At 52.5% G+C, this 18,039-nt stretch overlaps 1 protein-coding gene across 1 annotated transcript; it reads right to left on the bottom strand.

The window, feature by feature from the left end:
* Positions 1–3,944: 3,944 nt before the first annotated feature.
* Positions 3,945–16,855, bottom strand: TAP2 (transporter 2, ATP binding cassette subfamily B member). Its single transcript, XM_087817086.1, has 12 exons — positions 16,789–16,855; positions 15,961–16,460; positions 15,773–15,887; positions 13,833–13,963; positions 13,454–13,659; positions 6,836–7,033; positions 6,584–6,712; positions 5,345–5,533; positions 5,037–5,210; positions 4,729–4,888; positions 4,346–4,482; positions 3,945–4,121 (listed from the first exon to the last, which is right to left on the bottom strand). The coding sequence occupies exons 2-12, from the start codon at positions 16,451–16,453 to the stop codon at positions 3,945–3,947; spliced, it is 2,109 nt and encodes a 702-aa protein (XP_087673212.1). The 5' UTR covers positions 16,454–16,460; positions 16,789–16,855.
* Between the last annotated feature and the right edge of the window lie 1,184 nt (positions 16,856–18,039).

The raw sequence follows: 18,039 nt of genomic DNA on the forward strand, positions 1-18,039 counted from the left end.
GCTTGTTTCCATGTATTGGGTAGATCTGCTAGGACTCCTAGTCTTTTGGGAAGTCTCTGACATAGGCCAGTGTCAGACGCTGTTTGTGACTGGCCTTGAGTATCCTGTTTGAAGCTTTCAGCAAACCAAAGCTTGTGGCTCCCTCTGCTGGGGTTAGGTGCACTTAGGAAGGACCAAGATGTGAGCCAAGTTCTGCTTTTCCAAGCCCTGAGTTCAGAAGCAGACCAGACAAAGACTGGAAGCACCAGAGGCTGATTGTTATTCTGTCTGTTAATGAACTTCAAGTTGTAGACCACAGCAAGGCCTAAACTCCACAGGACGGGGTAAGAGGTTTTCCAACAGGGTGAGGCAATTGCTTTCTCCCTTGGCAATAGCTTCCTGGATGGTAAAGGTCTCCCTGAGAAAGATGTCCTCTGCAGTATGGGGGAATGACTCAGCACAGGAATCCAGATAGCTGCCCTCTGAGCTCTATCTCCGGAGCCTGCATCCTTGGATTTTCCTCACACAGGTCTAGTCCACTCTGGCCTCCCTTGGCTGGAGCCCAAGGTGAGTGGCTGCACACAAAACTTTGTGCATTGACCCTTGAAGAGGGTCCCTGAATTTCCGGTCATCTCTCTGTAGCAGACAGAAACCCCGCTGCTTTTCATAGCCAGAAAATGTGGACACTTTTCTCAGTTTTGGTGCTTTGAGCTGAGAAACCCAGGTTGGGATTTAGACATCAGAGTTTTCCATGAGAACCCCCCCCCCCCAACAGCTGAGATCTCCCTCCAGATTTCCAGCTGCTGCCTGTGGGAGCCCCGCCAGCCCTCTCACACCTCTTCACTTCCTACAGCCCCTATGTGGTCTCCACTTCAGGTCCTTGGTTATGAGGGTGCTCTCCAGCTAGTCTTCAGTTGATTGTTCAGGATGGTTTTTCTATACTTTAGTTGTAATTCCAGTTTGGTCCTGGGAGAGTGTCAGTGTAGCTTCCACTTAATCCTCTACTGCTTTGGTAATGGCCAACTTTTCTTTCTGAGTTCTTACTTAAGTGGTAATAAAAGAAAAACAAATGACAGCTACAATATGATACCACTTTTTATCCATAAGACTGACAAAATCTAAAAATTTAACAAAACTTGGTGTTGGTGAGAATATGGGGAAACAGAAAAACTGATGGAACTGTAAGACAATCGTTTTAAAGGCAATTTTACAATATCTCTCAATATTAATAAATACGCCTGGACTCAGCATCTCCCCCTTCCGGATTTTATCCTAGTGAATTTGTTGCATATGTATATTACAGTGTCCATGCAAGACATTGTTTATAAGAGTGAAAGACTTTCAATAGCGTAACTACCATCAATAGGAGGAGAAAGGCAAAATGAAAGGTGGTACTTCTATAAAAAGGCCATATTCGTGGTGGGGCAAAAGTAGGTTTACAGTTGTTCATATATAAAATAGTACAATAATTAATAAATAGTAATACAAGAATAAACTCTGTGTTTTGTGTACTCACAACTGTAAATCTATTTTTTTTCCCCACCCTGTATATTTAAAAAGTAAAGTTCAGAACAAGGAATTTAGGGAGTTGTTATTTGTGAAAATTGGAAGCAAGAATACATACACATATATGCATAAGTATACATTAAATTTCTTGGTAACATAAACATAAAGCTCCAAGCATGGACAGCCTGTCAGAGGTATTGGCAAACTGTGAGGAAGTATGGGAGTGAGGCTTTCCTCTGGGTACCTTTTGTGCCTTTTGAATTATAAACCACATTAACAAATTACCTACTCAAATACATTGTATCAAAAAAAACAAAAAGAATAGTGGGAGGGTAAGTGGATATAGGAAGTATAGAAGTAGAAGCAATGCTCTTCAGGAGATTTGTTGTAAAGTTGGCAGAGTCCACCTCTTCCTAGCTCTGTGGCCCAGGAAGGCACTACATGTTTCTAAACCTCCATTCTCTTATTCCTAGAATTGGGGGTAGTAATACCTGCCACATAGAATTACCCTGAAGATAAAATAAAAATATTTGTCAGGCACTTAGCACACCGGTAGCATACAGGAAGGACTCAACAAATTATTATTATTGTTATTGAATTATTATAATTCATGAGTCCATAAAAATCCCCGTTGAAAACGCAGGATTTCCTAGCACCACTAGATGGCATCAGTCTCAAATAAGTGGGTGCTCCTTTCACTCACTGAGTGCCGGAAACAGGGGAGCTCTTTGTTTTCCGCTTGGCTGGGGCACAAGGAACTTGAAACTCAATGCTGAACAGGGCAGATGAGGTGGGGGTTGTTCTGGGCTCCAAAGAAATGAGTTTCCTAAGGCCCCCCCTTTCCATTCATATCTTCCTTTGTAAAGAGTGAAACATGACTGGATGGGAAAGATACTGAAGGTCAGTGAGAAGAGAAGGGAAATCAACGGTGTTGGGATGGGAGGGTGAATGAACAGAACCAGACTCTGGGACAAGCAGAACTACTAACACTTGTGGTTGCCAGATAGGCCACACCTGTCAGCCAACTACTTCGACTGTCAGGGGACATTCTTCTGTCCCTGACATAAGATGTACTTGAGAGTTTCTCCTGAGATACATTTTGGGGACATCTTAAGATCCTAAGGTCTGCTGCATCTTCCTGTTCTGCCATCGATGCCAGACTTTTCCTCCCAGATCTACCTGCTGAGAGGTGTGGTTTCAGGCCACCTTTTTGGGTTTAAACTATGATGAGTCTGTGGGTGCAGTTGTACTGAGGACGTCACAGAGTGTTACCAGATCATCTTCTTTCATGAGGACTACAGTTTCCATAAGGTTGGTAGATACAGGAGCTATAATGCCCATTGTATAAATGCAGGAAGGACATTTGGTGGCAGGGGAAGGGACCAGGCCAGGCTTGTGTCTCTCCCAAGGCATATTTCACCCACATGGCATTTGAGAGACAGAGCCAAGGAGCTACAGGGCAGGAGCAGGATGAAGCAAAGGCTTCTCTCCAACCCGGCTGCCTAGTTTCCAGGCGGAACAGAGCCCCACAGAGGAAGCCCTGGCTAGTTCACTGCCAGCACTGGGAAGTACCTGCTATTTCTGGGAATGTGAAAGCTGGTGTTTCCTAGAACAGGAACCTTCAAAGGTAAGTCCCTCCCAGTAACCAGAAATGTGTACAGCTCTGCATTTTCATTGGTTGATCCATGTGGGGAGAATTGAGAATGAGGACAGTGGAAGAACTGGACTTACTCATTTATCCAGCACCTAGCCTTGTCTCCGATGGAAGGAGCCCTGTGCCAGGTGGGCGATACAGAGCTTATTATGATGTATGGCCTAGAGTGGGCTCCGGGGACAGGCCTGGATTCAAACTCCAGCTCCACCACTGTGTAAGCTTGAGAACATTGTTTAATCTCTTTGAGACTCAGTTTCCCCGTCTATAAAATGGGGATAATAGTGACCAACCTCATAGGACTGAGAATAAGGACTTGAAATGGTATTAAATGAAAAACATTTAGCATAGTTCCTACTCACATTCAACGCTATAAACAGAAGCTATCATCAATTTTTTATTTACACTGTTAATTATGGAACTGTGCTCTGCCCCTCCACACCCTAGCTCCCAAAATATCAGACACCCTGGGAATGGGGAAAGACACAGAAAGGCAACCTCCTGACCGTGTCCATTTGGCGGAGAGCAGATAAAAGACTAATAGGAGAGCCAGCAAAATCCTAGCGAGAGTGAAACACAGGTTAAACTTTTCTCTACATGAACGTGCGCTATTTATACAATAAGCAAAATATTTTAAAATATATTTATTATACACTGCACTCTGCTCAGCCCCAGGCCCCGCCCTGCCCTTGGAGGAGAGAAGGGCCCGGACACACAGCAGCCCCTCTCCCCGCAGACCAGGCGGCGCGGAGGCCCCGTCGCGGAGGCCCGGGCGCAGCGGCCGCGAGGGCCCCCCCCCCCCCCCGCCTCAGTCCAGCAGCCGCTGCGCCAGGCGCGAGTAGAGGTCCTGCCCCGCCAGGAGCTGGGCGCGGTCCAGCAGCTGCCCCCGCCGCAGCACCAGCACCTGGTCAGCCCTCTGCACCGTCTGCAGCCTGTGGGCGATCACCAGCACCGTCCGGTCCCCGCGGGCCTGCCAGTCCTGCAGCTGAAGGGGGGTCGGCTGCCTCAGGAAGAGGCGCGCGTGGGCACCCCCGCCCCCACTGCCCTGCTCCTCGGGCAGGCGGGGAGGGGCAGGGGCAGGGGCCGCTCGAGGGTGGGGCAGGCAGGAACCCCCACCCACCACGCTCTCCATTCCACCCCCGCCAAGACGACGCAGATACCCCGCCCCGCTGGGCCGATCGCCCCCGCAGCGCCCCTGCCCCCACTTACCGCCTGCTCACACTCCACGTCCAGGGCACTGGTGGCTTCGTCCAGGATCAGGACGCGTGGGTCCCGCACGAGGGCCCGGGCAATGGCCAGGCGTTGCTTCTGCCCCACGGCCAGCAGGTTCCCCTTCTCCCCCACATCTGAGGAAACCACGGAACACCCTTCCTCAGATGCAAGTGACCGCGACAACACGCTCCCGCGAGCAGGGACAAGGCGCGGCTGGCATTCCCGCTGGCACAGCTAGGGGGGCCTGGGGCGCCCGCAGGGCTGCCCGCGGAGCTCCTGGCGTCGGGGCGGGGCCGTGGGGGCTGAGGCAAGAGCAAGGGAACAATGAACGCGGGTCACAGGGCCCGCGAATAAGCCGCGGTCCCGGGGCCGGGAGGTACCTGTGTCCAGTCCGCGCTCCATCGCGCCTATGAACGCGGCCGCCTGGGCGGCGTGGGCGGCCGCCATCACCCGGTCGTCGCTGCAGCCCGGCAGCCCGTAAGCGATGTTGTCCCGCACGGAGCCCGAGAACAGCACCGGCTCCTGCCCCACCAAAGCCACCTGCGCGGGGCGGGGGCGGGGGCGGAGCGGGTGGGCGGCCCGGCCAGGCCCTCCCTGCCTCCTCCCCGCGGCCCTCGCGCGTCCCCACGCGGGGCCCTGCTCCCTGCCCGCGCTGCTGCCCCCGGGCCCGCGCTCTCCTGCCGCTCACCTGCCGGTGCAGGTAGCGGTGCTCATACTGGGGAAGGGGCTCCCCATCCAGCAGCAGCTTCCCCGCCGTGGGCTGGTACAGATTCTGCAGCAGCGCCGCCACCGTGCTCTTCCCGGACCCGTTGGGCCCCAGCAGCGCCGTCACCTCGCCGGGCCGCAGCGTGAACGTCAGCCCCTGGGAAAGCAGGGGAGGTAAGGGGCGGCCTCTCCTCCCTCAGGAGCCCCTCTCCTCTGTGCCAGGTGAGGTCAGCTCCCGGTCACACCCGAGCGGCAGGGAGGGGCGCAGCGCCCGCGCGGCCCTCCGGGCACCTTGAGCACGGGCTGGTCCGGGCGGCTGGGGTACGCAAAGGACACGTCCTGGAACTCCACCAGCCCGCGCAGCGCGGCGGGCTCCAGGGTCCCCGGCGGGGGCAGGTTCGGCCGTCTGTCCAGGTAGCTGAAAACCTTCTCGGCCGCCCCCACGTTGCTCAGCATATCCCCGCACATGTACACCAGGGTCTGGGAGACAGGGGTGCAGGGTCAGCTCGTCCAACACAGGCCCCCCGAGACCAGCCTCCCGCTGCCCCCCCCCCCCCCCCCCCCCAGCGACACTTCCCGCATCCAGAGGAGAGTCTCCTCCTTAAAGGTGCGATTCGGGTGGAATTTAAAAACAGCACCAGTTCCCTCCTGTTCCAACCGCGTCGTAAAAGATGGAGCTGCCCACGCCCTCCCGGCGGGACTGCTGCGCGGACTCAGCTACTGCTTCGCGCGGCTGGCCGCAGGGCGCACCTGCCCGCTACACAGGGCGCCCCTAAAGGCCGGCGCTGGGCCCACCCCGCCTCAGTGGCCCCAGGCGCCTCCCACGGTTCTCCATGCACGAAACACGTTTAACAGACGTCTAGGAAATTTATAAAATGAAGCCCAAGATGAAGTAACTATGTTTGAAACCTGGAAAATGCAGGGAAAGAGCTAAATGCTCACTTTGCCTTTTTTAGTCAAACTGGCGACTGGGCACCAAGCAGCGGAGAGGGGAAGTCTGTCCAGCTGACAGAGGAAGGGGTGGGAGAGCCACCTGCTTTCCGCCCCCAGTGAGCTCGGGATCCACACTGAGCGCCAGCGGCCGGTGGCGGCAGACACACCCGGGCGGTGAACGCGATGCACACGCGGGACAAGTGCAGGCCTGGCCACTGACCTACTTGGTGGATCTGAAGAATCATCGTTAACTTTCCAGGTGTGATCATGGCTTTGTGGCTATGATTCTGTTTATACTTTATAAATACAGCTGAAATATTTACAGATAAAATTGTGTCTTGGATTTTCTTCAAAACACTGTGGGTGGGAGGAGGGTCAGGGCGCAGAGGAAGCCAGCCTGGCTGAGCGGGTGGCTGCGAGCAGGCCGAGGCCCCGGGCTCCTTAGCTGCTCCTCTTTCCTGGCGTGTTTTAAATCCTTCCTAACAGTGAGCTGGGATTCTGTTTTGTCTTGTGTTTTTAAGGGGAACCAATAAAGCCCAAGGCCCAGAGGCTAGAGAGGAAAACAGGGACAAAGAGGACGCGCGGCTGGCCACTGACCTGCACGTAGTGACCCACGTCTTCCTGGAAGAGCAGAAAGGACAGCAGCCCGCCCCGGGTGAGGGCCCCGGCCAGGATCTGCTGCAGCCCGCAGCTGAGCATCAGCACCTGCATCACCAGGTGCAGCATCTGGGGGGGAGGGCGGGGCTGAGACAGGCTCCTCCCCTCGCCCAGGCCCCGCCCCGCCCCGCCGAGGGGGACCCACCCGGGGGTCTCCCCGGCTTTCCCCGCCCCAGCCACGCCCCTTCTCACCCTGCGGAAGAGCAGGTAGAGGGCGCGTTCCAGGTTTCCCCGCCACCGCAGCTTCCGGCACCGTTCCAGGGCCTCCTCGTAGCGACAGGCCTCGTGCTCCTCAGCCCCAAAGCTGCGCACGGTCGGCAGCCCTCCGACGGCCTCCCGCACCACCTGCCCCGCCTGCGCCACCTCGTCCTGGGTCTCCAGAAGCAAGGCCTGGACACGGGCAGGAGGCGCGAGGTTCACTCGGCGGAAGACGCTCCGGCCCCCGCGCGCTCCCCAGCCGGCCTCGCAGCAGCAAACTGCCTTCCTTCCCTCTTCCTTACGTTTATTTCCAGAAGGAGCAGCGCGAGTGAGGAGGGGAGGGAACAAATTATCCCTGGGCTCTCGGTGCTAGTTAAGTGGGAGATGCACACCGTTTTACCCCTTCATCTGAGCTCATTCGCACCCCCCCCTGCGTCTGAACAAGAGAGGAGGGGTAGTCCCCCGGGAGCCACAGCTACTTAGCAGAAGGTGGAGATGTAACTTAATTAAAGTGGACCGAAGACCCGAACCTAAGAGCTAAAACGATAAAACTCTTAGAAGAAAAAACAGAAGGGAAAGCTTCGGGACACTTGCTTTGGCAATGGCTTCTTGGACGTGACACCAGAACCACAGGCAACAAACTAAGAAGAACATAAATGGGACTTCGCCAAAATGAAAACTTTGTGCATTAAAGGACTCTACCAAGAGTGAAAAAGAAACCCGCATAATGGGAGGGGACATTTGCCGATTGCTGATAAAGGGATAAGACACAGGATATACAAAGAACTCTTACAACTCAACAATTTAAAAACAACTCAGTTTAAAAATGAGCAAAGAACTTGCATAGACATTTCTCCAAAAAAGATAAAAATGGCCAATAGCCTGGCTGGTGTGGCTCAGCGGTTGAGCATCAACCCATGAACCAGGAGGTCAGGGCACATGCCCAGGTTGCAGGCTCGATCCCCAGTAGGGAGAATGCAGGAGGCAGCCAATCAATGACTCTTTCATCGCTGATATTTCTATTTCTCTCTCCTTCTCCTTTCCTCTCTCTAAAATCAATTAAAAAATGTTTTTAAATAAATAAAGTGGCCAATAAGTATATGAAAAGATGCTTAACATGACTAATCATTAGGGAAATGCAAATCAAAACCACAATAAGATATCACCTTACTATCATTAGGATGGTTATTTTTTAGGTAATACATATATGCGAATATTAGCCATTAAAAAAGGAAATTCTGCCTTTTGTGACAATATGGACCTTGATGGCATTATGCTAAGTGAGATAAGTCAGATAAAGAAAGGCAAAAACTATATAAGCTCATTTATAAGTGGAATCTAGAAGAAAATCAGGTTTGTTGTTACTAGAGGTGGGCGTGGAGCACAGGGAAATTGGATGTAGGTTGTCAAACTTCCAGTTATAAGATAAATAAGTGCAAGGAATGTAATTTTAAAAACACAGAAGAGCCCTAGCCAGTTTGGCTCAGTGGTTAGAGAGTCAGCCCACGGACTGAAGGATGCCAGGATCGATACTGGCCAAGGGCAGGAACCTCAGCTGCAGGCTCAATCCCCAACCCCGGTCGGCACAGGAGCAGGAGGCAGCCAATCGATGTGTCTCTCTCACATCAATGTTTCTCTCTCTCTCTCTCTCCCCTCCACTCTCTCTGAAAAGGCAATGGGAAAAATACCCTTGGGTGAAGATTAAAAACAACAAACGCAGAAGATAACAAGTGCTGGAGAAGGCTGTGGAGAAACAAAACCCCTGTGCACTGCAGGTGGGAGCCTAAAACGGTGTGGCCACTATGGAAAACAGCATGGTGGCTCTTCAAAACGTCAAAAGTAAAGTCAACATACAATCCAGCAGTCTTACTCCTGGGTATATGCCCAAAAGAATTGAAAGCAGGGACACAAACAGATATTTGTACATTTATGTTCATAGCAATATTATTCGCAGTAGCCAAAAGGTGGAGCAACCCAAGGGTCCATCAGCAGATGACTGGATAAACAAAATGTGCTGTCTGCATTGATGGAATATTATTCATCCCTAAAAAAGAGAAATTCTGACACATGCTACCACATGGTTGAACCCTGAGGACATTATGCTAAACGAAAGAACCCAGCCACAAAAAGACAAATACTGTATGAAGCCACTTATAGGATGTCTAAGTAATCAAATTCATATACAGAAAGTAGCATGGTGGTTGCCATGGTGGGGAGGGGAGGAATAGGAATCTATTGTTTAATGGGTTAGAGTTTCAGTTTGGGAAGATGAAAAGAGTTCTGCAGATGGATGGTGGGGATGGTTGTGAGACAGGCCAGTCAGCTAGGACAAAGTAGAATGGAGAAACTGAGACAGAGAGCTGAATAAACTGGCAGAGCAGTTTACAGCAGATACAGAAGCATCTGCTGCCTAAAGATAGCATCTAAGCCTCAGTTGTATTTCAGCTCCAGGACCAGAAAAGCAACAAAACCAGGTAGGCAAAGCCAGGACCAGCTGCAGTGATCAATGACCCCCTGCCCTGGTGCTGACCAATCAGTGGAGACCATGGCCCTGGAGGAGCACACGTAGAAAATCATGAATATTCTGCTAAAACCCTCCCCTGATACCTCCCCTATGATTCCCACCTGAAAGAAAAAGATAAAAGCTTCAAGACAAAGAACCCAGTGTGAGCTCTCTTTCTGGGGAGCAGCCCCCCCTCCTCCCTTCCCTCACTTCTTTCCCCACTTCTTCCCCCACAGGCATGCATCTTCTAAACCCTAAAGGACCCCATGATACTTGCAACCAGGAGAGCAATGGGCATCAGCAGCTAACTCCCAAGGCCTCTTTTCTCTGACTTCCCGGTGAGCCTAGGGTCCTGTTGCCTCTTCTATGCTAAGCCCTTTTTTGTTTTATGTCCTCACTGTCCCCAGCTTTAATAAATGTTCCCTCATAGTCACCTAGACTCCTGCTGAACCCACACACTTCTCAGGGCCAGGTCCCTTTTCCAGTTACAGTTGTACAACAACATGAATGTATGTAAGGCCACTAAAATGGCACATTTTTAAATTGTTCAAAATAGCAAATTTTATGTTATGCATATTTTACCATAATTTTTTTTAAAAGAAAGAGAAGGGATTCCAGGATGGTGGCACATTGAGTGGAAGCTACACTGACACTCTCCAGAACCACACTGGAATTACAACTAAAATATAGAAAAACCTGAATAATCAACTGACGACTAGCTGGAGAGCACCCTCATAACCAAGGAGAAAAAGCGGAGACAGCATGGAGACTGGCAGGAAGTGCAGAGGCGCGATAGGGCTGGCTGGGCTCCCCCAGGCAGCAGCTGAAGGTCAGGAGAGATATCTCAGTTGTGGCGGTTTCCCACTGAGAACTTTGGGATCTAAACCCCAAGCTGGGCTCCCCCACCCAGAGCACCAGAACTGGAAAAGGTGCCCACATAACAATTGGCTTTGAATAGCAGCAGGGTTTCAGTCTGCCAGGAAGAGATAGCTAGAAATGCAGGTCCCCTCTTAAAGGGCCAATGCACCAAGTTTCATATGCAGCCACTCACCTTGGGTCTGGAGAAAGGAGAGCAGAGTGGACTAGACCTGTGTGAGGAGAGTCCAGAGTTGCTGGCTCGGGATAGAGCTCAGAGGGCAGCCATTTGGATCCTTATGCTGAGTTATTCCCCCATATGGCAGGGGACATCTTTCTCAAGAAGACCTTTACCATCCAAGCTTTTGCCTGGGGGGAGAAGCAATTGCCCTGCCCTGTTGAAAAACCTCTTGACCCACCCTGTGGAGTTTCTACAGCCTGAAATTCATTAAGAAACTGAATACCAAGCAATCTCTGGGTGCTTTCAGTATTTGCCTGATCTGCTTCTGGACCCAGGGCTTGGAAAAGCAGACCTTGGTGTGCATCTTGCTCCTTTCCAAGTGCACCCAGCCCCAGTAGAGGAAATCACAAGCTGTGGAATGTGGAAAGCTTCAAACAGGGTAATCAAGGCCAGTCACAAACAGCGTCTGACACTGGCCTGCACCAGAGACCATCCAAAAGACTGGGAGTCCTAGCAGATCTACCTAACGCACAGAAACAAATCCAAACAGGCAGCCAAAATGGGGAGACAAAAAAAAACAAACCCCAAATGAAAGAACAAAAGAATTCTCCAGAAGAAGAACGAAATGAAATGGAGATAAGTAATCTATCAGATATAGAGTTCAGAATACTGATCATAAGGATGCTCAACAGCATGAGAAAAGATATGGAAACTATGAAGGCAATTCAGATGACATAATAGAAATTAAAAAATACATTGGAAGGAATAAACAGCAGATTAGGGGAAGCTGAGGATTGGAACAGCAAATTAGAAGACAGGGTAGAAAAAAATAACTCAATCAGAGAACCAAAAAGAAAAAACAATTTAAAAAACAGGAGGACAATTTAAGGGAGCTGTGGGACAACATTAAATGTAACAATATTCGCATCATAGGAGTGCCAGAAGAGGTCAAAAGTAAGCAAGGGTTAGAGAATCTATTTGAAGAAATAATGGCAGTAAACTTCCCTAACCTGGTGAAGGAAAAAGTCACACAAGTTCAGGAGGCACAGAGAGTCCCAAGCAAGAAGAACCCAAAGAGGCCCACACCCAGACGCCTCATAATTAAAATGCCAAAATTCAAGACAAAGAGAGAATCTTAAAGGCAGCAAGAGAAAAGCAACTTGTTACCTACAAGGGAGCTCCCACAAGGCTGTCAGCTGATTTCTTATCAGATACTCTATAGGCCAAAAGGGAATGGCATGAAGTATTCAAGGAAATGAAAAGCAAGGATTTGAAACCAAGACTACTCTACCCAGCAAGGCTATCATTCAAAATAGATGGTGAAATAAAGAGCTTTTCAGACCAAAAAAGGCTAAAGGAGTTTATCACAACCAAACCAGCACTGAAAAAAATGTTGAAGGGACTTCTGTAATTAGAAGTTGAAATAGACAGAACAAGAAGCATAGGCAGAAAGAAATAAAATGGCAATAGATAAGTACCTATCAATAATAACCTTAAACATAAATGGATTCAATGCTCCAATCAAAAGACATAAGTAGCTGAATGGATAAGAAAACAAGTCCCAAATATATGCTGTCTACAAGAGACTCACCTCAGAACAAAAGACTCACACAGGCTGGGGGGGGGGGGGGAGAAAGAAAGAAAGAAAAAAACTTCTAGAGGACTTTAAAAGAGAGATCAACAGCAATACAGTCACAGTAGGGGACTTTAACAGAGCACTGACTTCACTGGATAGATCTTCCAGACAAAAAATCAACAAGGAAACAGTGACTCTAAATGACACACTAAATACAATGGACTTAATTGACATTTACAGAACATTTCACTCCAAAGCTGCAGAATATACATTCTCTTCAAATGCTCATGTGATATTCTCGCCCAGCCAGGCATGGCTCAGCGGTTCAGTGTTGACCTAAGATCCAGGCGATTGGGGTTCGATTCCCGGGCAGGGCACATGCCTGGGTTGTGGGCCCGATCCCCAGTCAGGAGGCAGCAGATCAATGACTCTCTCATCATTGATGTTTCTATCTCTCTCTCTCTCCTTTCCTCTCTCTGAAATCAATAAAGATATATTTTTTAAAACCACACACACAAAAAAAAAAAAACAAATGCACATGGGATATTCTCAAAGATAGACAACATATTAGGACACAAAACAAGTCTCCACAAGTTCAAGAAGACTGAAATCATATCTAGCATCTTCTCGGACATTTATGCCATGGAATACTATGCAGCTGTAAAAACGAAGGATTCTTTGCCTTTTGGGACAGCATGGTGGGACCTGGAGAGCATTATGCTAAGCGAAATAAGCCAGTCAGAGAAAGACAAGTATCCCATGATCTTACTCAGATGTGGAATCTAATGAACAAAATTAACTAATGAACAAAACAGATCTAGAGACATAGAAGCGTGGAACAGACTGAGGGATCTCAGAGGGAAGGCAGGGGCGGGTGGATGGGTGGGGAGAAATTAACCTAAGACCTTATATGCACATATGTATAAGCCACAGACACAGACAATAGAGTGATGAAGGCCTGGAGGGGGATGTGGTACAGGGTGGAGGAGATCAATGGGGGGAAAAGGAGGACATTTGTAACATTTTCAACAATAAACATAAATTGAAACATAAAAAAATATAATAAAAAATAATAAATAAAATAAAAAGAGTGAGTAGGTGAGACTAACATGCAGACTCAGGTCTTCCCGGCTGCACATTCTACTTTCTCTCTACACTCCTGCTGGTTATAAGGGGAGCACTACCTACAGCCTCCAAGATGGCAGTGTTCGTCTTTTATGGGGAAATTATGTGCAGACTCCTTTGAGAATCTGATGAAAATTATCCTCGCCCCAGAAAAATGTGACTTCCCTCTCTCCTTTCCTCCCTCCTTCCCTGTCTGTCTCTCTGTCTGTCTGTCTGTCTCTCTCTCTCACACACACACACACACACACACACACACACACAGTCCCAGGGCCATGGACCTTCTGAAGCCTGTCAGAACTGCTGCTCTAAGGGCTGAGAGGACAGGACCTCTAGGACTGATCCTTCCCAGGGCTCCGCAACAGCCACATATACCTGATGGCGGGCATTGTACACCTTTTCAGCCGCTATCGTGAGAGGCACCTCGAGCAGGGACAGCAGGGTGAGTCGGGGCGACAGGCTGAGCATGAAGCTGTACAGTCCCACCACTTTCACCAGGCTCCGCAGGAGCAAATTGGCATTTAAAGGAAGCCAGGAACTCATCAGCTTGGTATCCGAGTTCAGCCGGGAATTCAGCTCCCCTGGGCAGGACAGAGCAGGTGAGGACCCCGCGGGCAATGGAGACCCCAGAAACTCCCTCCTGACCTTCCCTCTGACACAGGCCCCTCCTCTGAGCAGCCTCCTTCACTTGCACGCCAGGGGACAGGCTGCCTGCGGGTTGAGGGGAAGCCCGCACCTGGACTCTGGGCCCCACCTGTCTTAGTCTCCTGGAAGAAACCAAGGTCCTGGCGAAGAAGAGAGGCAAAGAGCTGCTCCCGGATCCGCAAGTTGACTCTGGACATAGTGAAGACGAAGCAGCCTCCCCGGCAGCCTGCAGACAGTGAGCTGTGGGGTGGGGAGGGGACAGGAGGGTGAACAGGACAGAGACAGAGGGAGGGGATGAAGGGGGGGAAACAAAGGAGAAAGCAGAGAGTGAAAAGTAATGCAAAGTTGGGGGAAATACACGGTGAGGGCAGGAGAGAAACAAACAAGAGAGGGATGGGGGGGGTGGCAAAGGGGCAGAAATAAACAGAGAAAGAAAAAACGGTCACAATGAGCTATACCCAGAACAAAATCCCAACCCGTACAGATACACCTGCATTTATGGAGCTCACTCTGTGCTAGACGCAGGGAAGGCTACAACAGCAGTGAAAAGATACCGACACAGAGATGGGCTGTGGCCCACCTGGCCTCCCCGAGCTATCCTTCCGGGCTTCCCTGCCGTCTTGGTCCTTGGTCTCTTTTCTCCCCACCCCCAAAGTCCTCCTTCATAGTCCTGGCTGCTTCTCTGTGGGGACCCTGCCTCCCAAGCTCCGCGGCCTGGTCGCGCTGTTCCCCATCCTCTCGTCCCCGGAGTTGGACAACGCCTCTTAGACTAACCCTATTTTTACAATAAAACATGAAGGGAAAATGTGAAAGCATGGAAACAGGTATTTTACAAAATATGGGTTCCTCATACAAATCTAGTCACCAGGTTTGAAGGGGACAGTCGGTGACAGAACATGAGGGTTTGGACTCTGGTGAGAACGGAGAGAAGAGCCACGGGAGAAACACTGAGTGTGGGGCGTGACCCTGAGAAAAGCATCAACACTCCTGGTGATGATGCCTGGAGCCCAAGAGACTGATGGTGTCAGAGGGGGAAAAGAAGAGGGAGCCAGTCCCAAGAGGACCAGGAGGGAGTGTGAGGTGCCCGGAGCCCTGGGTGTGAGGAACGTGGGGTGAGAGCGGGACGTCCAGTGTGAACGTCTAGGAGGCAACAGGACTGGAGCTGAGCCCGGAGCTGTGGATGGTGGAGCCAGATGACCTGAGTTAGCTCACCAGGAAAATGTTCTTAAGATCAAAGATCAAAGAACTGAGTCAGGAGAAAAGTCCACATTTAAGGGTCCGGAGGAGGAAAGTCTCCCGAGCAGGGAGAGTGGGTTGGGAAGTGGGAAGGGAGAAAGGGGTCAATAAGAGATGATTCGAATGCCAAGTGCTACAGAGAAGCAAAGAGAATTGAGGACTGATTTTTTTTAAAGTTTGATTTTTAAAAAACATTTGAGTAATTGGTTTCAGAAAAAAAAAAAAAGTAGCAAAAATGGAATAAAGACATAATGAAGAAGTGGTTTCTGGGCCATTCTGAATGAAGCAGGACCACAAAAGGCGCCGTCGGGCACTAGGGCGAGGAGAGCGCGCAGCTCCTCGAGGCGAGCACCCTGGCGCCTCCCTGGAGCACCCTGGTCCCAGCCCCAGTTGGTTAATTGACAGCAGCTTCCTGGGTGTGTCTAAGGAAAGAGGGAAAAGCAAAGCAAGTGGAAAAGAGTAGAGATGCTGGAAAGAAAAGTGTAAGGGGCAGGGTGAGATCTCCAGGGTGACAATGGGGTGTCCGGGGGAGGACCATGCGCGCGCTGAGCAGAGGATAACCCTGGAGGCGACGCGGCGGGCGCGGGGGCACCCCGCGGGGCGCCAGCCTGGCGCGGCCGGACCGTGCGGCCGGCGGGCAGGGCCGGCGGGCGAAGGGGTGAATGGGCTAATAGAAAGGCGAGCAAATAAACACAAGCGGGTTTTCGCTTAAGGGTTTTGTGCTTCGTGCACAAAAGTATCTGAAAACAGAGTTAGGAATGGGAGGGGCCGGTGAAGGTCTGGGGCCAGCGCGCGGGGCTCGCCATCACCCACCTCCCGACGGAGAAAAGGCACATGAAAAGGATGGCGCTGGCGAAGGCGTCGGGGTCAAAGTCACCACCCAGGATGTCGATCACGCGACCGGAGTAGTAAGGGATGAACGTCTCACCTGAAGGCAGGCAGGGGGGTTACCGAGGCGCGGGTGCCGGGCCTCCCCCCCGCTCCAGGCGTCGCCCACTCACCCAGCACCGCGAGCACCAGGAAAAAGAAGGCGGCGGCGAGCGCCGGCAGGTCGGGCCTGGAGAGCTGCAGCAGGCGCCACACGAGCGCGCGGCCGCGCTCGGGCGCGGGCTCCCCGCCGCCGGCCCCCGCGGGGCGCAGCGCGGCCCAGACGGCCCAGCCCAGCGCGGCGGCCGCGTCCCCCAGCAGCAGCCAGCTCCACGGGGCCGCGGCCGCCCTGGCGGGGGGCGCGCTGGCGGCGTCTGGGCCCAGGGCCCCCAGCGACAGGTACACGGGCGTCGCCAGGCAGAGCGCGGGCAGCAGCGCCCCAGCGACGCCCCGCAGGGCTCCCAGCTTCAGCAGCCACCACAGCCCTCCGAGGCGCAGGGCGCCCTCCAGCCACAGGCCCGGGAGCCCTCGCGGCAGCAGCGCCCCCAGGGTCCCCCGGAGCAGCCAGAGCAGAGCCGCGTCCGCCAGCAGCAGGGCGGCCCAGGGTCTCGGGTCAGGGGGCCGCATGGCGTGGCTGCGGGCGGAAGGCGGGCATTAGAGCGGCGGGGTCCCACCCTCGTTCCTCCCCTCCCACCCCACTCCCCGGACGGGCCCGCGCTTCTCGCCGTCTCTGACCCGATCCCGAAGCTCCGGGTTCCCGCGCCCCTCGGTGCATCCCTCCCCCGACGGAAGCAAGGCGCCCGCACCAGGCTGGGAGCCTGGCCTTCAGGGCTTCACCCTTAAACATCCCGTGAACCCTCCCTCACCCCTCCCCACCCGCCGCGTCGGGGTCCGCAGGCCGGGCGGTCGTGCCCGACCCCTGCACCCCTGGGGCCCGGAGGGGGGGGGGCAGGAAGCCGGACCCGGGGTGCTGGCGAGCGGGGAAGCGTTCCTGCCGCACGGACTCGCTGGCGGCAGCTTCGGGCCTGCAGCTCCCGAGGTCCTCCCGTGAGATGCTGGGCACTGAGTGAGATGCTGGGGACCGAGCTCCGAAACCGGCTCCCGCAGCCCCCGCCGGGCCGCCCTTCCGCCGGCGGAAAACAATCCCAGGCGAGGGAGTGCCGGCCGCCGCTTTCGCTTTCGCTTCCCCTCGGGCCGGGCTCTGCGCAGCGCGGCCAGCAGGGGGAGCTCGACACCGCAGACGCCGCGCCAGCACCTGCCCCAGCGAGCCTCTCGCCCGTAGCAACCGTTACTCTAATGGAAAACCGCAATTTCTAAAAATTGTCACTAAGTAGAATAAAGCTATGTCAAGAATTGGGATGCTTTGTAATTGGAGAACCACTGGGTTGTCTTACGTGGAGGTCTTACTACCTCAAGCTCTGCAACTGTTTTGAGAAGTGCCCTCTTCCCCCGCCCAAGCTCCAGTTTTAGGGTCTTGGGGTAAAAACAGCCAAGTTCCGAGGGAGAAACATGGGGTCTCCTAAACAGAAGGCAGCAGGCACTCTCACGGGGGCCGAGTGGGTTTCCACTTACAGATTCTGGGCTGAAGAGGCCCTGACCCTTTATTTGGCCTCAGCACTGCGCCTGGAGCAGGGCACGTGTTCAGATGCCTCCAAATGCGTGCCCCAAATTATGTTGGGCAGCTTCCGCACCTGAGGGATGGACTTGGTTTCCCGGTCTAACACCGGCTGGAACAGCGATGGGTGCTCCAGGTCCTGCCTGGCCCAGAGCCTCCCATGGGGCAGGCACGCTGGCTGGTTTCAGGAACGGCTCTTCCGGTTGAAACTACCTCCCAAGCTCAACGTATCCTCAGAGGTGATGACTGGGTTTCCCCGGCACCCTTTTGAACCGTTCCTGGTACGGCTACCAATGAGCCACTTCAAACTGAAAGCAATGGGGGAGGGGAGAAATTTACAGTGGAGGATTACTCGCCCGGCCAGGCGTGGCTCAGCGGTTAAGCATCGACCTAGGATCCAGGCGATCGGGGTTCGATTCCCTGTCAGGGCACATGCCTGGGTTGCGGGCTGCAGCGGATCAATGACTTTCTCATCACTGATGTTTCTATCTCTCTCTCTCCCTCTCCTTTCCTCTCTCTGAAATCAATAAAGATATATTTTAAAAAATAAAATAAAATAAAATAAAATAAAGTGGAGGATTACTAAAATTTCTCCAAC

This window comes from Miniopterus natalensis, chromosome 5 (genome assembly GCF_054644295.1).
Source record: "Miniopterus natalensis isolate mMinNat1 chromosome 5, mMinNat1.hap1, whole genome shotgun sequence".
In the NCBI taxonomy this organism is placed as follows: domain Eukaryota; kingdom Metazoa; phylum Chordata; class Mammalia; order Chiroptera; family Miniopteridae; genus Miniopterus; species Miniopterus natalensis.